This window comes from Coregonus clupeaformis, chromosome 3 (genome assembly GCF_020615455.1).
Source record: "Coregonus clupeaformis isolate EN_2021a chromosome 3, ASM2061545v1, whole genome shotgun sequence".
Classification (NCBI taxonomy): Eukaryota; Metazoa; Chordata; class Actinopteri; order Salmoniformes; family Salmonidae; genus Coregonus; species Coregonus clupeaformis.
In genome coordinates, this window is record NC_059194.1 from 32,599,124 (window position 1) to 32,619,381 (window position 20,258).

The following is a 20,258-nucleotide window of genomic DNA, read 5'->3' on the forward strand; positions in this document are numbered from 1 at the left end:
ATAACATTATTTATTAGCTCAACTACATGAGGGTGATACACTAAACCAGTTCAAATCATTCTAGCCCTCCTCTGTTTATTGCTTTTAGTGCCATGATAATTTTTCTACTCAGTCTGTGAGTAAAATAGCACAGTAGGCTATGGATTATTTTCACAATACTTTAAGATATTTACCGTAGGACGTTCTGTACAGCTATAAGTACTGTAGGCCTACAAAAGGTTACTGATTAAGGAGACAAATTCCAGGAAGGCGTATATGTCTGGCAACATGTGAACATAACATATCATAATCTCAATGTGTAATTGGATGCAGGCTTATCAACACACATGACCATTTAAAACAATCCTGCTAATCCCTGTTCTTCTCAACCACCTGCAGACAGTTTAGGTACTCTCTGAGGAGCTGTAGGATACGCACACCACATACAGCAACTGAAAAATGGCAGCCGTGGACAAAGATGTGGCCGAGAAGTTTCTGGACAGCAACCCTGACTTCGCCAAGCAGTACTATGATGCCAAGTTCCGCCCAAAGGTCATCTCTGACCTTTTTAAAGACAACAAGACTTCCCAGGTGAACATCAGCAGCTTCCATGAGCTGAGCATGGTGGAAGAGAGTGAGATCATATTTGACATGGTCAGAGACCTGCAGGACAACCTCCAGATGGAGAAGGCCATCTTTAATTTCATGAAACATCTCAGCTTCATGATTCGGTCAGAGAAGATGAGCCTGTTCATGTACCGGATGCGTAACGGCACGGCCGAGCTGGCCACGAGACTCTTCAACGTGCACAAGGACGCCACCTTGGAGGAGTGCCTGGTCCAGCCGGACAGTGAGATAGTCTTTCCCATGGACATTGGCATCGTGGGCCATGTAGCCACCACCAAGAAGACTGTCAACATTCCAGATGTCTCACAGGTAAACATATAAAGCTGTAGATCAATTGTGGAGAAACCTTGCAATTAAATGTTCAAATTCCCAATACAGGTAAGAACCTAATCACCACTTTACAGTTGACCTGCCAGTTTGTGTTATCTTATACAATTGGACATGTTTATTTCTATGAAATGTAGCAAATATGAAGTATTCCATTCCCCTGAAGAGATGAGAGCACAAGTACTGACAGATTCAGAGGCCTACTTGCCTACTGCCTCTAGATGGCAGCATAAGGCCATCATATTTGTAATACTAACTCCCTCAAAGCCAGGTCAATCTTATTAGAGCCAATACATTTTACATTTGAAAATGATTACCAAGCTTATTTTCATACTTTACATGTTTGTCACGCTACTGCTTATCCTCAGTGGATGGCCATCATTGTCCATACCTTTATTAAAATGATTTATGTGACCTAAAACTAATAAGATGATGCTGTTTTCATATTAAACCATGCACTGCCTTTGATTACAGATTCTTAATATCCACATCTAGAATCTTGTTATTCATTTGACCAAATAGCGCAAACACTCACAGATAATATATCCTTTATCAAAATAATAACAAAGTAATACAGCCAAAGTATCATCATGATTAGACATTTTTTCCTATAATAGACCTGCTCAAATGTAGCATTGTTTGTGAAATAGAGACATATGATGACTCAACTGATATCAAGGATTACAGTGTCCAACCACTGAGAGAGACTGCTCAGTTCACTCTGGTGTAGTTGGCAGAATTATTTATGGTAATTAGGGACAGGATGGATCGAGCTCTGGGTCTTCCCTTTCCCTAGTGAAAGGCAGAGCCACCATTACTGCGATATGTAAGTGTGGTGTGGGATTGCCACGACAAGGCAGTCCCCTCCCACGCCAGTCAGATGTGCAGGGAGGCATGGCTGCTGGGTGTTACAGGGCCTGCAGGGGATAAAGCCGTTTAATCTCAGCTGAATTAGAGCAATGCTGGATTATTTCTAAAGGTCATAGCCCAAAGCCATTTTCCCCAAGTCAGCGGAATAGCAAGAGCTCACCTTCATTCTATTGAATGTCACCTGTAATGTCCTTTCTCCTTTAATCCAGATGTTTTTAATCATGATACATATTCTCCAGTCAAGAATAGCCCACAATGACACTGAGAGAACAAACCATTCTTATCGTTAGATGATATGATAGTGAATTAATTTATACTTGGATTAATATGAGTCTCCACAAAAGCATATTATGTTTTTAACAATGCAAATGTTCCCCTCCCTTGGTAGTGTTATCGAAGTTAGTTTTTACATAATCAAATAATAATGTGACTTTTTTTTAAAACTTTGCGTCTAGGGATTCACTGTGACATGCAAGTTAGATGATCTCAACAATGGATTTATGGTCAAAAGTAAGAATTAAATGTAACAGGATGCAGCACATTGACAGATGTTTGTTTATTAAAAACCTTTCTCTGGATTACCCCTCAGAGCAGCCACTACAGTGACTTTGTGGACCAGATCCAAGAATACCAGACCAAAAGTGTCCTGGCTACCCCCATCATGAACGGCAAGGATATGGTGGCTGTTATGATGGCTGTGAACAAGATTGGAGCTCCACACTTCACTAAGCAGGATGAAGAGGTAACCTCTCTAACCCTACCCACTCCCCTCAGCAGGGGCGGACTGGGACCAAAAATCGGCCCTGGTATTTCTAACACACCAGCCCATTCTTTTCCTTGAGGCCCCCACACCAGCCCACTTTTTTCCTCGAGGCCCCCACACTGGACGTTTTCTTCCCCTTGCAGCCCACATTATTAGCCAGATAATGATAACTTTGTGCAAACAACCCAAGTTAGACAGGCCCACTGGGCGAAAAATGGACCAGCCCATCTCCCCTGCCCCTCAGCCTCCTTATATTTACAGATTAGGCTCAGAAATACATCACTGCTAAAGTAAGACTGAATGTAGATGTTTTTGCACTTTACAGACTCTGTTGAAGTATCTCAACTTTGCGAACTTGATCCTAAGAGTGTTCCATCTGAGCTACCTTCACAATTGTGAGACCAGAAGGGGACAGGTAAGACCTCTCCAGATTATATTGATGATGAGGCCTGCTTATATTTCATTATTACTAAATGATATACTTTTCCTGCTTGACTCCATAACCACACCTCCTCCCATCCTATAGGTCCTGCTCTGGTCTGCCAGTAAAGTGTTTGAGGAGATGACAGATATTGAGAGACAGTTCCACAAGGCCCTCTATACCATCAGGAATTTCCTCAACTGTGAACGCTACTCTGTTGGCCTCCTGGACATGACCAAGACTAAGGTGAGGTTGGACAGGAATTTCAATCTACTAAAAGCATCAGCATGCCAATGTTCAGGAACCACCATTATCTTGTCATGTTAATTTGACCTTCTATTATGTTTACTTCAACATGTTGAATTGATGTGGGTTAATATGTTCCCCTTGTATTTGAGTGTGATTAAATTAAATTACCCTGTGTGTTGCAGGAATTCTTTGACCTTTGGCCTGTGCTGATGGGAGAGGTGCCTCAATACGATGGACCCAAGACTCCTGATGGCAGAGTGAGTGACTAGTGACTAAACATTACAGTAGGCAAATTACCTGTACAGATCTGAGTCCATACACTGCTGTGTCCAATTATGTATTCATACATCAACTCAAACATGAATAGGGTAGTATACTTAATTTAATACATTATCAGTATTCAATCTGATTCTAATTACATGTAACTCATTTATCTCCAGGAAATAAACTTCTACAAAGTGATTGACTACATTTTACATGGAAAAGAGGAGATCAAAGTTATACCGTGAGTCATTTCATCAATGATGTGGAAAATTGAATTATATACCAGTACATTATCTTAGAATATGTATGTGCAGCTTTTACACCCTTATTATACAGTTACATTTGGGTGCATGTATTACTGAATTTTATTTGGTACTTTTTGAAATTACACATCTATAAACTTCTTTCCTTGGAACTTGGAAGAAATAGTATCATATTATAATCTCCTTCTCCCCCCTGTCCTTGTCAGGAACCCTGCTCCGGATCACTGGGCTCTGGCCAGTGGCCTGCCCACCTACGTGGCTAAGGAGGGACTGGTGAGCTGAGAAGTCCCTTACTTACTGAAGAATTAATGCATCCAATATATAGTGCACTACTTATGACCAGGGCCCATAGGGACTGTAGGGTGCCATTCAGGATGCAGCCCATGTCTTCTCTTCCCTGTACGTGGTATCCATGGGCACTAGACAACCAGAAAGCCATTAGAGTTAATTACGCAGCTGTCAAACGCACACAGCCTGGGAATGACATGTACTCTTGCACTGAAATGATGGTTAATTGCAATTTCGTGGACATTGTAATTAATCGTGCAGTGCTTTTCCATCTGAGTGACCATGATCATCCTCTCCTCTCTTCCCTATTTCCTCTTCTCCCCTCCAGATCTGTAACATTATGAACGCAGCCCAAGATGACTTCTTCAGCTTCCAAGTAAGATCAGTTATCTGTATGATTAGCTCAGTGCTGTTGAATGCACACATTTTTGTTGTTGTTGTTTTTGTTTTTTGGTAACTATTTTTATTGGTATTGTTTCACAGTTACAGTGTAAACAATGATTGAAATTCAGTATATTGCACATGTGATTTTATACATTCAAATATACCATGGGAAAATACTTTTTGAAGGATGTTGGAATGTATATGCCCATACAAAAATATTAAAGACTTAAGTAACACTTTCATAACAAAACACATAATAAACAACAACAACAAACCAAAACACGGCTAGTCTTCAAAATGAATAGAACAATTATAATAATAAGTCAGTCTAATATTAAACCCTAACAAAGGTAGATACATTAAATACAAACCTAGGGTAGGCAGTTTACTGTGGAGTAGATGGAAATTGCAGTGTCTCTACATAGATAAAGAAAGGCTGCCACATTCGGTAGAATTTGTCAGAAGAACCCCGTAGGGTATATTTTATCTTCTCCAATTTGCTCAAGTGTTAGACATCTTTAATCCACACAAAATGAGAAGGAGGAGAGGGTGATTTCTACCGAAGTAAAATCAACCTTCTTGCCAACAAATAATTATGTCATGGCAGTAGGAGAAAAGGGTACCTGTAATACTTTAGATGTGGTATCAAATATGACAGACCAACAGTTATGTAGTGAAGGGCAAGACAAAAACATATGTATCAATGAAGCAGTAGCTTGCCGACACCTGTCGCAAACAGGGTCGACATCAGGATAGATCTTAAAGAGTCTGAGTTTGAATGCACAAATTAAAACAAATCTAATCTCTGCTACTGAAGGGGCTATAGTCCTGTGGCCAAGTGGAGTATCATTGTAGTAGATAGGCCTAGACACAATTGAAATAGATTGATCCTGCTATTTCCAACACTTGGCAATGACTTACCCATACAAAGTACTGTAAATATTAGTTCCAAGTGCATTGCTGTGGACTAACACATTCAAAGTCAAGTATGTCAAGTTCAAGTAATCAAATATTGTGTTTGTACTGCTATGAACCCAATGCAAAGCCATTGACGTCAGGTGGTTCCTGTTTCCTTGTCCTGTTCAGAAAGGGCCCGTAGATAAATCTGGCTGGACCATTAAGAACGTGCTGTCCCTCCCCATCGTGAATAAGAAGGAAGAAATAGTTGCAGTGGCCACCTTCTACAACAGGAAAGATGGGAAACCCTTTGACGAGCAGGATGAAACTCTAATGGAGGTATGCTACTCTCGAGTGTTACTGAGGGGGAAGTAGAGCGAGGAGACTGAGTCACCGCTGTATAAATAAACACAGGCCATTGACAGTATCTGCATTATTTATTTGTTAGAGTCAAGCCTCTTTCTGGATGAGGGCTACTCTACTCTCATCTACTCTCCTCTACTCTTATCCACTCTTACATTAGGGATAGTGCCAGTTAACACATAATATAACTTTATAGAGCCTTTTGAAATATTAATCAATAACATTGTCAGTTACAGTAATCCATTAAAAAATATAGCTTCCCAATCATTATTGTACCGCATCCCCCTCTCAATCCCATTTGATAGTGTCTGTGTATACTGATTATGTAAACCAAGGTCTGAAATACAATAGTCTAACTCTATCGCTGGCCATTGCAGTCTCTTACCCAGTTCCTTGGCTGGTCTGTGCTCAACACTGACACCTATGACAAGTGGAACAAGCTGGAGAACAGGAAAGACATCTTCCAGGACATGGTGCTGTACCACATCAAGTGCAGGACGGATGAGACCCAGAATGTCTTGGTGGGTAATGTAACGTTATTCACACACAGGTGGTGAAAAACACATTTATAACATGGAAAATAGCCTGTCATACTAGATACGGGGTAATCAATCAATGGTGGAATGTTAGTTACCGTCTGTGAGATTTAGACGGAGAGCTTTTTACAGAAAAATAACCAAGGTTTTCAGGGAATCCAGAAATGGATTGATATAGCGTTACGTCATCCTAGGTGAACACTGATGGTGTGATTTGCTTTTAGAATACCAGAGAGAGGTATGGAAAGGAGCCACATGAGTGTGAAGAGGCTGACCTGGAAGCAATCTTGGTAAACAACTATTCCAAATTCCATTTATTTTCTATTTGCCTCTTGTATCAGCTGGCTGGCTGACTGGCTGGCTAGCTGCCTTGGTAGTCTACATAATGCACTTTGTTTCCCTGTTTCCGTACAGTCTGAAGTTCTACCGCCCTCTACCAAGTCGGAGATCTTTGAGTTTCACTTCTGTGACTTTGAGCACAGTCATTTAGACCTGGTCAAGTTAGGCATTAAGATGTACTACGAGTTGGGTGTGGTGGACAAGTTCCAGGTCCCCCGCGAGGTGAGACATCTCTGATGAACAAGCATCTTTGCAAGTCTCTTGGTCCTACTGTTACCAAGTCATGTTTCCCATTATAGATGCGTAGTTCTGCTCAATAGTGTGTAACAAAGCAACACTATACAATTCAGTCTTAACAATTGTATGAGTAACATTTAATAACTAAATCATGACAGTTTATGTTGGTTATAGGTAATGATCTGATATGATCCTGATGTGGAAGATGTTAGCTACTGTGGTTACACTGGCGTTATGATATGTGTTTCTGCTATAACTAGCTGATCCATAACTATCCCTATGTATGTTCCTCTCAGACTCTCACCAGGTTCTGTTACTCCCTGAGTAAGGGCTACAGGCAGATCACCTACCACAACTGGAGTCATGGCTTCAACGTGGGCCAGACCATGTTCACTCTGCTCATGGTGAGTACCTCCTCTCATCTACAGCTAACCAGCCTTCTATTACAAAAAGGGTATGTCCCAAATGGCACCCTATTCCCTTGTGTCCCAAATGGCACCCTATTTCCTATATAGTATACTACTTGTACTACACTCTATAGGGAATAGGGTGCCCTTTGTGATGTATTAGGCCTTACATTACACAAACCCTCAGGGATAAAAACATAACCTACATTACCATACACTTACACCATGGATGATGATACCATGACAGTTGATACATATAATACATATTCTAGATGTGGTGGCCAGGTGTAAGGGTTTATCTTTACTGCGTTGTGATCCTCCTTACACTGATACCCTCCTCCCATGTATTGTAATGAGTCATCCAAGCGTGACCCTTCCTCTCGCTGCATTGTTCCTATAATGTCTAATCACAGTGAACTCCTTAGACATTCATAACTCGCAGAGGAAGGAGGAGCAGGGAGGAGCATCAGGCTCATTATCAGCAGCCCTGCGTGGCTGCGTGGCTGTGTAGCTCGGTGGGTCCATGCTTCATTGGTTCTAATGAGGCCTACAGAGCCAGGCGTCTCCATAGGAGCAGGCTGGGAGCGGCGTGGGGGTGGAGGGGGTGTCACTGCAAGGACATTAATAAGAGGCCCAGGTGTGACTCCGTACGGCCCCTGGGGGAAGCTCCATGAATCCTGGCCCTAACCTAATTTCTTGTATCATTAGACATGTGACCTAACCTAACTTTCTGTATCATTGCATTAGACAGGTGACCTGAAGCGTTACTACACAGACCTAGAGACCATGGCCATGGTAACAGCCGGCTTATGCCACGATATCGACCACAGAGGCACAAACAACCTCTACCAGATGAAGTAAGGGAATGACTGGGTTCAAATAGTGTTTGTTGTCTTTCAAATACTTTGAGTGTTTGATTTGAGCCTGTCTAGAGTACCAAAGTAAGCTGGAGTAAGCTCAATCAAGCTTACTCAGGTCTGCTGCCAACAGTGATACCTGGAAAGGTGTAAGGACAGCAACTGAGAAAGCAATGACTCGTTACTTACCAATGGCTAATCTATCTTTGCAATCAATCTCAATCTTCCTCTCCCTCCTCCTGTGTTTGTCAGGTCTGGAAACCCTCTCGCCAAGCTCCACGGCTCCTCCATCTTGGAGAGACACCATCTGGAGACTGGGAAGACCCTGCTGAGAGATCCTGTGAGTGAGGTTGCCTCCCAAATGGCACCCTATCCGTACATAGTGCACTAGTTTTGACCAGAGCCCATAGGGCTCCATTCAAAAGTAGTGCGCTATTTAGTGAATAGGATGCTATTTGGGGTGTAGACTGAGCCTCTCTAGGTTCTGAGAGGGGTTGGTTTCTCTCTTGGAGAAGCCAGACTGTGAATGATGCAGTTCTGATGGCACAGAATGTGCCAGGGAGAATCTGCCCACCAGCCATCAGATAATTAGGCAACTTTCAGTGTTCACATTATCACCGACCATGAACTGTGGCAGGCAGCGGCTTCACATTTCCCTCTAGGAATTGGGATATTTTTTAGAGTGAATTATCCTAGGACTTTGTTTGTTATTCCTTATTCATACATTTGATATATTATACATATGTGTTGGTATTCCCAGATTCAACAGTACATGTTAATACTTATGCTATCACATTCAAACTTATCTTGATATCTGTTTCAGGCCTTAAATATTTATCAGAATCTAAGTCGTGCTCAGCATGAGCATGTCATACATCTGATGGACATCGCCATCATCGCCACCGACCTCGCTCTCTACTTCAAGTGAGCAGCTACTGCTGTATATCTAAGATATTTAAAAAATGCATGGCCCCATAATACATACAGTACATACCTGAGAGCATAGAGATTGCCGATGCATCCCAAATGGCACCCTATTCCCTACATAGTGCACTTGTGTTGACCAGAACCCTATCGGCCCTGGTCAAAAGTAGTGCACTATATAGGGAATAGGGTGCCATTTGGGAGGCATCCTGAGTCATGGTAACTGAGGATGATTTTCTCCTGTCTGTAGGAAAAGAACCATGTTCCAAAAGATAGTGGACCAATCGAAGACCTACGAGAGCTGGGATGATTGGACCAAGTACATGACACAGGAGACCACTCGCAAGGAGATAGTCATGTAGGTGAATTCCCTAGCTGAGTAGTAGGCCTAGGCATATGAGGGTAGTAGTGCTCTATGGAGGAAACTATGGATGTCTTTGTATTATTTCACTTTTAAAACAAAACAGGGCAGAAACTAAGACTAAACAGAGCAGTAACTAAGACTAAACAGGGCAGAAACTAAGACAAAACAGGGCAGAAACTAAGATTAAACAGGGCAGAAACTAAGACAATACAGGGCAGAAACTAAGACTAAACAGGGCAGAAACTAAGACAAAACAGGGCAGAAATTAAGACAAAACAGGGCAGAAACTAAGACAAAACAGGGCAGAAACTAAGACAAAACAGGGCAGAAACTAAGACAAAACAGGGCAGAAACTAACACAAAACAGAGCAGAAACTAAGAAAAAACAGGGCAGAAACTAACACAAAACTAAGACAGGACAGAAACCAAGACAAAGATAAACTATGGATGTCTTTGCCTACAGGTCCAAGACCATACTAGACTTTAAAACACAATCCGTCATCAATGATGGTTTCACTAAGGTGTGGAGAAAAGAATTGTACTTCTGTCACAACTGCTTTTCCTACAGACCTTCGAACTGTAATCCTACTCACACTATATCTGTCCTCTACATGCACAGGGCTATGATGATGACAGCCTGTGATCTGTCTGCTATCGCCAAACCATGGGAGATCCAGAGCAAGGTAACGCCTCATGTCCACCAGATGCATCAAACTCTTTGCGTTCCGGCGGAAGTCATTCATTGTCAATGGAGTAGTCTCCAACGCTGAGTTGGGGGTGCCACACTAGGCTGCGGTGCGCTCTGTGTACGGCATGCGTTCAATATTTTCCACTCGTGTGTTGCTTTACCTTGCGGTGGTACAAACGGAAGTACACACACAGACTCCAATTAGCTAGCTTTTAGCTGGTTGAAAAGGGAAGCACATGTGCGTCAAGTACGGAAAACGCGGATTTGAGACCCTGGCGGCGTAGTGTGTTACTGATGGTAGGCTTTGTTACTTTGGTCCCAGCTCTCTGCAGGTCATTCACTAGGTCCCCCCGTGTGGTTCTGGGATTTTTGCTCACCGTTCTTGTGATCATTTTGACCCCACGGGGTGAGATCTTGCGTGGAGCCCCAGATCGAGGGAGATTATCAGTGGTCTTGTATGTCTTCCATTTCCTAATAATTGCTCCCACAGTTGATTTCTTCAAACCAAGCTGCATACCTATTGCAGATTCAGTCTTCCCAGCCTGGTGCAGGTCTACAATTTTGTTTCTGGTGTCCTTTGACAGCTCTTTGGTCTTGGCCATAGTGGAGTTTGGAGTGTGACTGTTTGAGGTTGTGGACAGGTGTCTTTTATACTGATAACAAGTTCAAACAGGTGCCATTAATACAGGTAACGAGTGGAGGACAGAGGAGCCTCTTAAAGAAGAAGTTACAGGTCTGTGAGAGCCAGAAATCTTGCTTGTTTGTAGGTGACCAAATACTTATTTTCCACCATAATTTGCAAATAAATTCATATAAAATCCTACAATGTGATTTTCTGGAATTTCTTTTCTCAATTTGTCTGTCATAGTTGACGTGTACCTATGATGAAAATTACAGGCCTCTCTCATCTTTTTAAGTGGGAGAACTTGCACAATTGGTGGCTGACTAAATACTTTTTTTCCCCACTGTATGCATCTGGTGGACATCGGGCATTAACACAGATGTTTGAAGAATGAAGTCCTGCTGCTATTCTCATATTACACAGCATAATAACTGCAGCATTATACTGTTGCTCTCAGCAGAGGATGTGAGAGGAATATGGAATATCACAGTGTTCTTCAATTCCGGTCCTGGAGGGCCGAAACACCTCTGTTTTTCATCCTCTCCTTCTAATCAGGGGCTAATTCAGACCTGGGACACCAGGTGAGTGCAATTAACTACCAGGTAGAAATAAAAAACAGAGTGTTTCGACCCTCCAGGACCGGAATTGAAGAACCCTGGAATATCATTTCTGTAATGGCGTTTTGCTCGTGAGGTCTGGATTGTATCAGGAGCAGGCCTTTCCTACTACAGTATCTATAAAATCTTAATAGAATATTTCCATACTAAGCAAGAGTGCACAAACCAATGTACTCTTGTTGCTATGGACATCATAATAGTTTCATAATGTTGATCAGTGTTGTGTGTGACCGTTCCTGTGTGGGCCTGCAGGTGGCGCTGTCTGTGGCTGCAGAGTTCTGGGAGCAGGGTGACCTGGAGAGGACTGTGCTGGAGCAGCAGCCTATTGTAAGAACTGCATGGAGGGAGGGAGAGAGAGAGAGATAGAGGGAGAGGGAGAGAGATAATTCCCATTGGGCATGTGGTGATGTATTGCCGATTATGAACTGCACTGAATCAGAAAGAGCGGTCATCACGGCCTAGTCAACTGGACCATATCCTGACTCACACCATTTTACCCAGCCAGCTCCCTAGGAGTTTAATAGCATTTGTGTCAGAATGGGAAACTTTAGTTTAGGTTTATTTGATTGCTTAAACTGGAGTAAGTAGAGCCCAGTTGTTGGCTGTTTGTTTCAGTACATTTGCACTACTAATCCCCTGATTCATTTCTTTCCCCCCAGCCAATGATGGACAGGACTAAATCAGCTGATCTTCCCAAGATGCAGTGTGGTTTCATCGATTTTGTGTGTGCTTTTGTGTACAAGGTGAATCCCTGCGTCTCTATCATAAATCAATAACTACTAGATGGCACTGAAGACCAATCAAAATAGATCTAACTAAGATTTTGAACTGAATGTTTTCCCTCCCTCCTCATCTACCGCCCTCTTGTCTCACACCTCCCCTTCTTCCCCTTTTCTCCCCCCTCCCACCTTCCACCTCCTCCCCATCTCCTCTAGGAGTTCTCCCGTTTCCATGTGGAGATCACTCCCATGCTGGACCGCCTGCTGAACAACAGAAAGGAGTGGAATGCTATGAAGGAGGTGCACGAGGCCAAGCTGGCCGCTCTGGAGGTGGCCAAAGTGGACAAAGAGGAGGTAGCTGTTGCCGCCACCGCAGCCATACAGGGTAAGACACACACACAGTACCAAGAGACACACAGACAGACACAGGAAAGACCAGGGATTAAGACTGTTGATATTAATTACACAGTGGAATTTATAACTTTGGTGAAGAACCTCATTCATAGTAACGACCATATCATTAAGAGGCGCTCCAAACGTCCTCTTCAGACATGGAGGAAACTACTAAGAGCATCTATTTTTTGGGGGAATCCAAACATTGCAGACGATCTCTCAAAAACGTGGACTATCTCTATTTGAAACAATGTATAGCTTATGCTCTGGGGCTAATTAAACTTTATAAATGTGAGGTAAGGGCCCATATTCATAAAGCTTCTCAGAGTAGAAGTGGTGATCTAGGATCCGTTTTCCCTTTTAGATTATAATGAATACAAGTATATGGACAGGGAGGATCTTAGATCAGCACTTCTACTCTGTGACACTTTGTGAATACGGACCTTGTACTCTAACCCTGTGTTGTTCCATCTCTCACACAGCGAGTGCAGCCGAAGCAGCCCCCCAGTCAAAGACCTGTGTTGTCAACTAGACTAGAGAGATCCCAGTCCTGGACCAAAGTGACTGTTCTTCTCAGCACCAAGACAGGAACTTTCTGTCCCTGTACCCGATATCGGTTTACTAGAGCTGGTTAGCATTAGCCTAGCATAGCTTTACAGTATACTGCACTGTGCTGTACACTGACTTATATATGGAAGGAATTGTATCAGGCTACAGGATCCACAGGATGGAGCAGGGTGTGGACAATGTCAAACACAGCCTATTCTTGTACAATGAATGTGAATACTTAGGTATTTTAGTGGAATTTACAATGTACTGATTGTACTCGTTGATTAGGCAATATGAAATTGACTTAGAAATATGGAATTCAGCTAGAAAAAAAGTGGTTGGGTATCATTTCCAACAGCTAAACATATATGTAGTAACCCATCTTTGATTTCAACAGTGTATCCCTGTATTTCATTGATTCTATGCTACCCTATCCTATGGTTATTAATAATGTACATAAACCTGTATTCAACTCTCTGCACTGGTCCCTCACTGCAGAATTAAGTCTAGAGCATTAGCATCCACCCCCAGGATATAGTGTGCGTTACAGTGTGTGTGTGTGTGTGTGTGTGTGTGTGTGTGTGTTAACTGTCCCACTGGGGCCATACATAACAATCTTACAAAACACAGAACGATGCCCGGGAGGGTGGCAACCTAATTGAGCACAGAGAATGAGAACTGATTGGAAGAGGGGATCAGAAGGCGGGTTTTCCTTTCCTGTAGCGAAGAGCCGTGCGTCACCAATATACAACACTGCTACACACGCAGAAGTGAGCACACGTAAGCACTGTGCTAAGCACTGCATTGTAGTGTCGTCACTCGTGATGGTGACGCTGCTGCCTCTCTCTCTGTGTTTCACCAATAGGGGAGAGCTGCAGTCAGGGTTGCCCGTATAGGGCTGTGATGCGCTGTGATGCTCAGTGAGGCTCGTAGTGTCTCGTCCTGACACTAGGGCAGCGTAGCCGTGTAGAGGCTGAGGCTGCAGAGAAATGAGTGACATCCAGTTAGAGAGCATCACACTGATATGTGAACCACAGGCAAAAAGAGTGGAAAATTGGCCAGTGGTTCCTTAAGACAAATTTATATGTTAGTCATTTAGCAGACGCCCATATCCAGAGCGACCTACAGGAGCATTTAGGGTTAAGTGCCTTGATCAAGGACACTTTGACAGATTTGTCACCTAGTCAGCTCTGGGATTTGAACCAGCAACCTTTCGGTTACTGGCCCAACGCTTTTAACTGCTGGGCTACATGCCGCCCTAAATCAGTCAGTGTGTCCGTCCGTCTGCTAGGCTAGCTAGATATGTCTCCTTAGCAAGAATAACTGCTCAATGCTGACATTGACACTCTACACCAAGGGACCTCACCACCCCTTCCCCAAGCTACTCTATCAAAATAATGAATTATAGAATCATACCAAATATGCTTGTGTCACATGGGATGTTACTCTTTATAGAAAGCAGGGGGAATGGTAGATATTGCTTTGCTGTGTAAGCCTTTAAATAGAGAAATACCCTTTTGTTGCTTTCTTGTATTGTAATTACTGGTAGATGCAGGTCAAGAATCAGTGTTCTAGTATGCCTAGTATCAGTGGCCATGCAACAATGTGTCAATGCACTTTATGTATTGGCTCTGAATATGCAACACATAAAAAAGGATTGTAAAGATATGAATTCAACAATTTTAACTACTGCAGTTGCGTGTTGTCTTGTCCTTGTGGTGTAACACCGAATCATAGTAGCACAGTGATACTTGTAGACCTGCTCTACTCTATTTGCTCCAGTACAGTTGTGGTCAAAAGTTTTGAGAATGACACAAATATACATTTTCACAAAGTCTGCTGCCTCAGTTTTTATGATGGAAATTTGCATATACTCCAGAATGTTATGAAGTGTGATCAGATGAATTGCAATTAATTGCAAAGTCCCTCTTTGCCATGAAAATGAACGTAATCCCAAGAAAACATTTCCACTGCATTTCAGCACTGCCACAAAAGGACCAGCTGCCATCATGTCAGTGATTCTCTCATTAACACAGGTGAGAGTGTTGACGAGGACAAGGCTGGAGATCAGTCTGTCATGCTGATTGAGTTAGAATAACAGACTGGAAGCTTTAAAAGGAGGGTGGTGCTTGAAATCATTGTTCTTCCTCTGTTAACCATGGTTACCTGCTAGGAAACACGTGCCGTCATCATTGCTTTGCACAGAAAGGGCTTCACAGGCAAGGATATTGCTGCTAGTAAGATTGCACCTAAATCAACCATTTATCGGATCATCAAGAACTTCAAGGAGAGGTCAAATTTTAGGTCCATGGCCAGGAAACTCCCCAGATCTTAATCCCATTGAGAACTTGTGGTCAATCCTCAAGAGGCAGGTGGACAAACAAAACCCCACAAATTCTGACAAACTCCAAGCATTTATTATGCAAGAATGGGCTGCATTCTCAAAACTTTTGACCACGACTGTACATGTGTAAAGTCTCAACCATTGACACATCAAATAACGCACAATTGATAGTATAATGTCCAAGGGCGGCAGGTAGCTTAGTGGTTAAGAGCGTTGTGCCAGTAACCGAAAGGTTGCTGGTTCTAATCCCCGAGCCGACTAGGTGAAAAATCTGCTAAATGACTAAAAATAAATAAATAAATCTTCATGTTGTTCATTAGGATTTTATTTTTTGGAGGCAAATCAATAAAATATGTACTTTTTACAGTATATGAGGAACATTTCTACAGTTTAATAATGTAAACAATCTCTGAAGAGAAATGTATTCAGTTTAAAATGAAGCCACAGTCTTCATTTTGAAACTATTTACATGAATTAAAATATAATTTATAACATCAGATAATTTCCGCTATAGATAAATGTATCTATGAAACTAGATTTTAACAATTCAAATGTCCTGAAATGCATTGTCTCCACATTCTGAAGACATATGAAATCACACAAAACAGAAAAATACACCATTAAAAGACATCCAAACTAAGTGGCTTATAAATAAAAAAGAATAAATGCAAAATAAAACCAACATATGTAAAAATATAAAATCTCACTAGCAGTATTTACTGTTTACCAAAACTACATTAAAAAAGGAAATCATTTTGTGAATTTTGATAGTCATTAGATGTAAATAGACAAAAAAAAAATCAATAGCAATAAATAAAAACAAGAAAAACAAACAATGTATGCCCTTTTATGTCAATTGTTCTTCCACCAAAGACCCGCTCACAGCTAGCTAGGTTGTGACAGTTTGCAGCCCCCAAAGTGGCCAATGACATCACATTACCATTATGTTATCAGATGTTTTCTGTGTGTTGACTGTCTGGGATACAAAATAACCTTTGATACACATGACTCAGGGTAGTAGTGCAGAAATATCCATTTACATCCAGAGTACAGTGAACAGTGGTGATTCAGGGGCCCACAGAGGACCAGTATTGCAAGCGCTTTCTTTCTATAGGGCGAGTTTATTAACATGGTGGTGAGTTTAAAGAGACATTTTCCAATGAAATGAAATCGGAAAATTTAAATATGTATTTGTGTGGACTATGTAGTTGGATAATGACATTTAGAAAATCAATCTGACAAGGCTCTCCGAATTCGATTTAAAGCCAACATCAAATATAGTTTTGGTCAACTTGCCTCAAGTTTATTTTTTGCCATTTTCTGAAATGAAGAGTGGGAAGACAGTATTGCATTCTGTTCTGACGAGGGTTGCCTTCGGAAGGAGTTCAATTCGGATAATCTCTCAACCTAACAAATCCTAGATTGACAGTAGTTGTTGAAATGTGCCGAAGTGCTCTGAAACACTGAGGAAAATGGTTAACATCAAAGTTTTCTATAAGAAAGTATATAATGATCTTAATATCTACACAAACACACAAATATATATTCATATGTATATATATTTATATACCTTTTATAATATGGCTGTATTGAAAAAAGTTTTAATAATAATAAAACACATAGGATTTGAAAGGAGATAAAACAGTAATATTAAAAGCTATAGTGATAGCATTCGTTTTCCCCTATTGTTTTAAGGCTCTCCTCATGAGAATCGTTTGTTGTCATTCAACTCTACTGATGTAAGCACGCCACTGGCATCAAGTAGTCTGAAAATTCAACAGGGGCTGAAAGCATAGTGACCATTTTCTTTCCCTCTCTCCAAAATTAGAGTCATACATGTTCACAAGTTGCCAATCATTATACAAGTGTCCACTGAATTTCAACAAGTTTAACAACCTGTGTACCAACAACATGTGTCATTAATAGGTCTAGTTCCTTTCATGAAAAGTTGTGAACAGATATTTCACTATTTGGGGCTATTATGTGCAACGGTATTATTGTTCTACATTATTTTTTAGATGTATGGCATGACTGACCACATTATTATTTGTCATTTTATATCTTTTTTTTATTTTTTATTTTTATTTTTTTTTAGCAGTTCTACAACGTACAGTACAGGATCAGTTTTCAAGGATTTATTTTAATAACCAACCACTGAAATAACCACTTCCAATTTTTGAGAAAGGCTGTCTCATAGATATATGTATTGCATCTCAATTGCGTTAAAAAAAGAAAAATCATCAAAAATATTTAAATCATTAAAAAAGAAATGAAACTTTCTATAGCATATCTAAAGGGATACTTTATACAACAGTGTGACTTGTGTCAAGTCATTTTAAAAGAAATTCCCTTCAGTTCAGTTACTCCCTGTATTGTTCAACCTTGCATCTTTAAACAGTTTATCCTTACCAGTCTGATTAGCGATGGTGTCCCACCACCTTTATAACGCACATCTACAAATCGCTGTATAGACACAACGATACATTTCATGTTTACACTACGCATAGTGCTATATACACATTATATAATATCATATTTATATTTTTTATCATGTAAACCAGCACATTCTCTCACTTTTTAGTAGTATACATACTAAGCACAAATACTCATTCAGCTTTTCTTCTTTTGATTAGCAACCTTTTTTTTTTTTATCAGTATGTATAGCACTAAATATTGTACTTTTTTTTACTTCAGTAAACCTACTAGGGTAAGCCAAGAAGGCACATCCTGATAGGATACTCAAACACTGAATAAGGCGTCTTTGTACTTAGTGTGCAAACTAATAAAGTCGAAGGAGAAATCAGTGATGTAAACATTCAATTTCATGTGTGTTACAGAGGAGAAGATTAGATAAATGGGGAAGAGAGAGAGAGAGAGACAGGGATAATCTGTTAGAAAAAATGAAGGAGGTTTGCCAAGGCTGGGGCAGCACGAGGCCCCATGCCCACACACAGAAGAGCTAGGCTGCACAGTATTGAGGGGCTGGGGGACAGGGGGACCTGGTCTTCGAAGAAAAAATAAAGAGAGGGGGAGAGAACAAAATAGGTCTTCAGTCTCCCAGCACACCAGAGGGCCATGGGTCCCCCTGGGATCCCCAGCGATGGCAGCGCCAACCCGAACACGAGACACAGACAGACGACACACTCAGGTACACATTGGATACACAGTCCAAAAACTGACACGCAAACTATTTTGAGTTTTTAGCCACGAGGCGAGTTGTGGGAGTTTTAGCAGGAAAAGCAAGCTGAACTCCTCCACCAATCAGAAAGGATAGCTTGGGAGAAGTAAATGAGTGTATCAGCGGAGGAAGAGCGAGAGTAAAAAGAGGAAGAGAGCACCCGAGAAGAAGAGGGAAGGATCTAAATGAGGTGGAGACGCTTGTCTGATGTGGTACCATCCATACCTCTGGGAAATTTCAACAGAGTTCAACAGACTCTTTTGATTTACCACCACCCCTCTCTCAGGTGTTAATCGTAATATGACCTCTACCATCACCATATACAGAAGTGGTACCCCTGTACGGTGAGCCTTGGATGCTCTCTCCCTCAGCTATGCTGCTGGCTGCATCACAAAAAGACAGGCTACAATGGAGCTCTATTAAAGGAGCACAACTACAGAGACTTGGATTCAGGTAAGGGCTCTACATTCAGATCAGTGAGGTGTACATTCCATTACTATAGTATACGGTATAATCTAGAACCTGGAGTAAATGTCTGATTCTGCTCTGTCCTTGGCTGGGTTGCACTTACAGACATGTTCAGATAGTACAAATAGTGCAGAGTATTGGCTGGGATGGATTATGTGATCTTGCTCTGGAGAGTGAGTTTTCATAGGGTAAGTATGCCTTGAAATTTACTTCATGACATAATAGCGTTAGTTGTCATAGGCCCATTTATGTGGCATTGGTAGGATAGGAAGTGACTGCCATCCTAGATTAGTGTAACCAGGTTGTGAGAGTGGCTAGCTCAGAACCTATAGAGTAAAGCAGCCAACAGCATAGCAGAGTTGCGTGGCAGAGTAGCGGGAAGAAGTTGAGAGAAGAAACATGATTACCTCGTTAGAGTGCATAGATGAAATTAAGGAAGCACTAAAATTACAAAAAACAAGATTTTTTTCTTTTCATTTTCGATTTGTAAACTCTAAGCTGTTCCAAATATTTTTTTGTTTTTGTATTTTATGTCATAACACACAGTTTTAACATCCACAATTTTGCTAATATTAAGCAGGTTTTGCTATATACCGTACAACGTAATGGCGAATACAGCTTGCAGTTCCACCAGTAGTGACCAAGGGGGTACAAAAAAACGACACGCACGCAGACACACACACCACAACGACCAACGGAGGGAGCAAGGTTTGCTACAGAGGTCTCGCCCGCCCACACGCCCATTGGCTCTCAACGGGACCACGATGAGTCACAACAAAGTCAGGAACACAGACAGGAAGCAGCTTTTTGTGTTCAGATAAATGTTATGTTGTTTCGTTGCTTTTTTTCTCCATCCCTCCAACCCCTGCTAGCTTCCTCGGGAGTATCCTCAGTTGAAAGAGAGAAGGTCAGTTTCTTATTCCAACGTTAAAAATGTAAACATGACGAGGTGCCTTGGTTGAGGTACTGAGGCAAGTCTGGGGTGGTACGAGGGTTCTAAGGCGAGGCCAGCCGAGTCACCGTCAGCGATGCAGGCTCTTCTGGGCCTCCTTTAGCAGGGTGTCAAAGTCCAGGGCGTCATACTTGCTCTTCACCGGCCCTGGTCCTGCTTCGTCTGGAGAGAGAAACACACACACACAGCTTTGTTAGAACAGTGTCATCATGACCATCAACATTACATGGAGATACAACTTGTACAATATCTTAGTATTGCCACCATCCAACAGTTCATACTCCTTAAAGGTAATACACATAGGATTGTTATTTTATTTTTGCATTGTAACTTCAGAAAAAATTCCATAATATATCTGCCGCTAATAGT

General features: G+C 41.6%; 2 protein-coding genes across 3 annotated transcripts in view; one reads left to right on the plus strand and one right to left on the minus strand.

The window, feature by feature from the left end:
• The first annotated feature begins 383 nt into the window (after positions 1-383).
• Positions 384-14,104, plus strand: LOC121544799 (rod cGMP-specific 3',5'-cyclic phosphodiesterase subunit alpha). The gene is made up of 22 exons (XM_045209424.1): positions 384-915; positions 2,393-2,545; positions 2,892-2,981; positions 3,093-3,233; positions 3,419-3,493; positions 3,677-3,741; positions 3,970-4,036; positions 4,380-4,427; positions 5,522-5,671; positions 6,073-6,216; positions 6,456-6,521; positions 6,646-6,792; positions 7,104-7,211; positions 7,962-8,071; positions 8,324-8,411; positions 8,895-8,995; positions 9,246-9,353; positions 9,979-10,042; positions 11,539-11,613; positions 11,946-12,029; positions 12,222-12,390; positions 12,881-14,104. The coding sequence occupies exons 1-22, from the start codon at positions 439-441 to the stop codon at positions 12,928-12,930; spliced, it is 2,580 nt and encodes an 859-aa protein (XP_045065359.1). The 5' UTR covers positions 384-438; the 3' UTR covers positions 12,931-14,104.
• Positions 14,105-15,598: 1,494 nt separating this feature from the next.
• Positions 15,599-20,258, minus strand: part of LOC121545395 (peroxisome proliferator-activated receptor gamma coactivator 1-beta) — a 61,519-nt gene continuing 56,859 nt past the window's right edge. For both annotated transcript variants that reach the window (XM_045208269.1, XM_045208271.1), the window contains one exon: positions 15,599-20,051. In XM_045208269.1, the coding sequence (XP_045064204.1) occupies positions 19,960-20,051 (92 nt within the window). In that variant the 3' untranslated portion in view covers positions 15,599-19,959. The remainder of the gene's footprint in view (positions 20,052-20,258) is intronic.

Excerpts from the sequence above, each read along its gene's own strand:
- LOC121544799 (XM_045209424.1), top strand. The coding sequence starts at position 439 with ATGGCAGCCGTGGACAAAGATGTGGCCGAGAAGTTTCTGGACAGCAAC. Across the intron at positions 8,412-8,894 it reads AGACCCTGCTGAGAGATCCT|GCCTTAAATATTTATCAGAA; the intron begins GTGAGTGAGGTT and ends TATCTGTTTCAG. Across the intron at positions 12,030-12,221 it reads TGTGTGCTTTTGTGTACAAG|GAGTTCTCCCGTTTCCATGT; the intron begins GTGAATCCCTGC and ends CATCTCCTCTAG.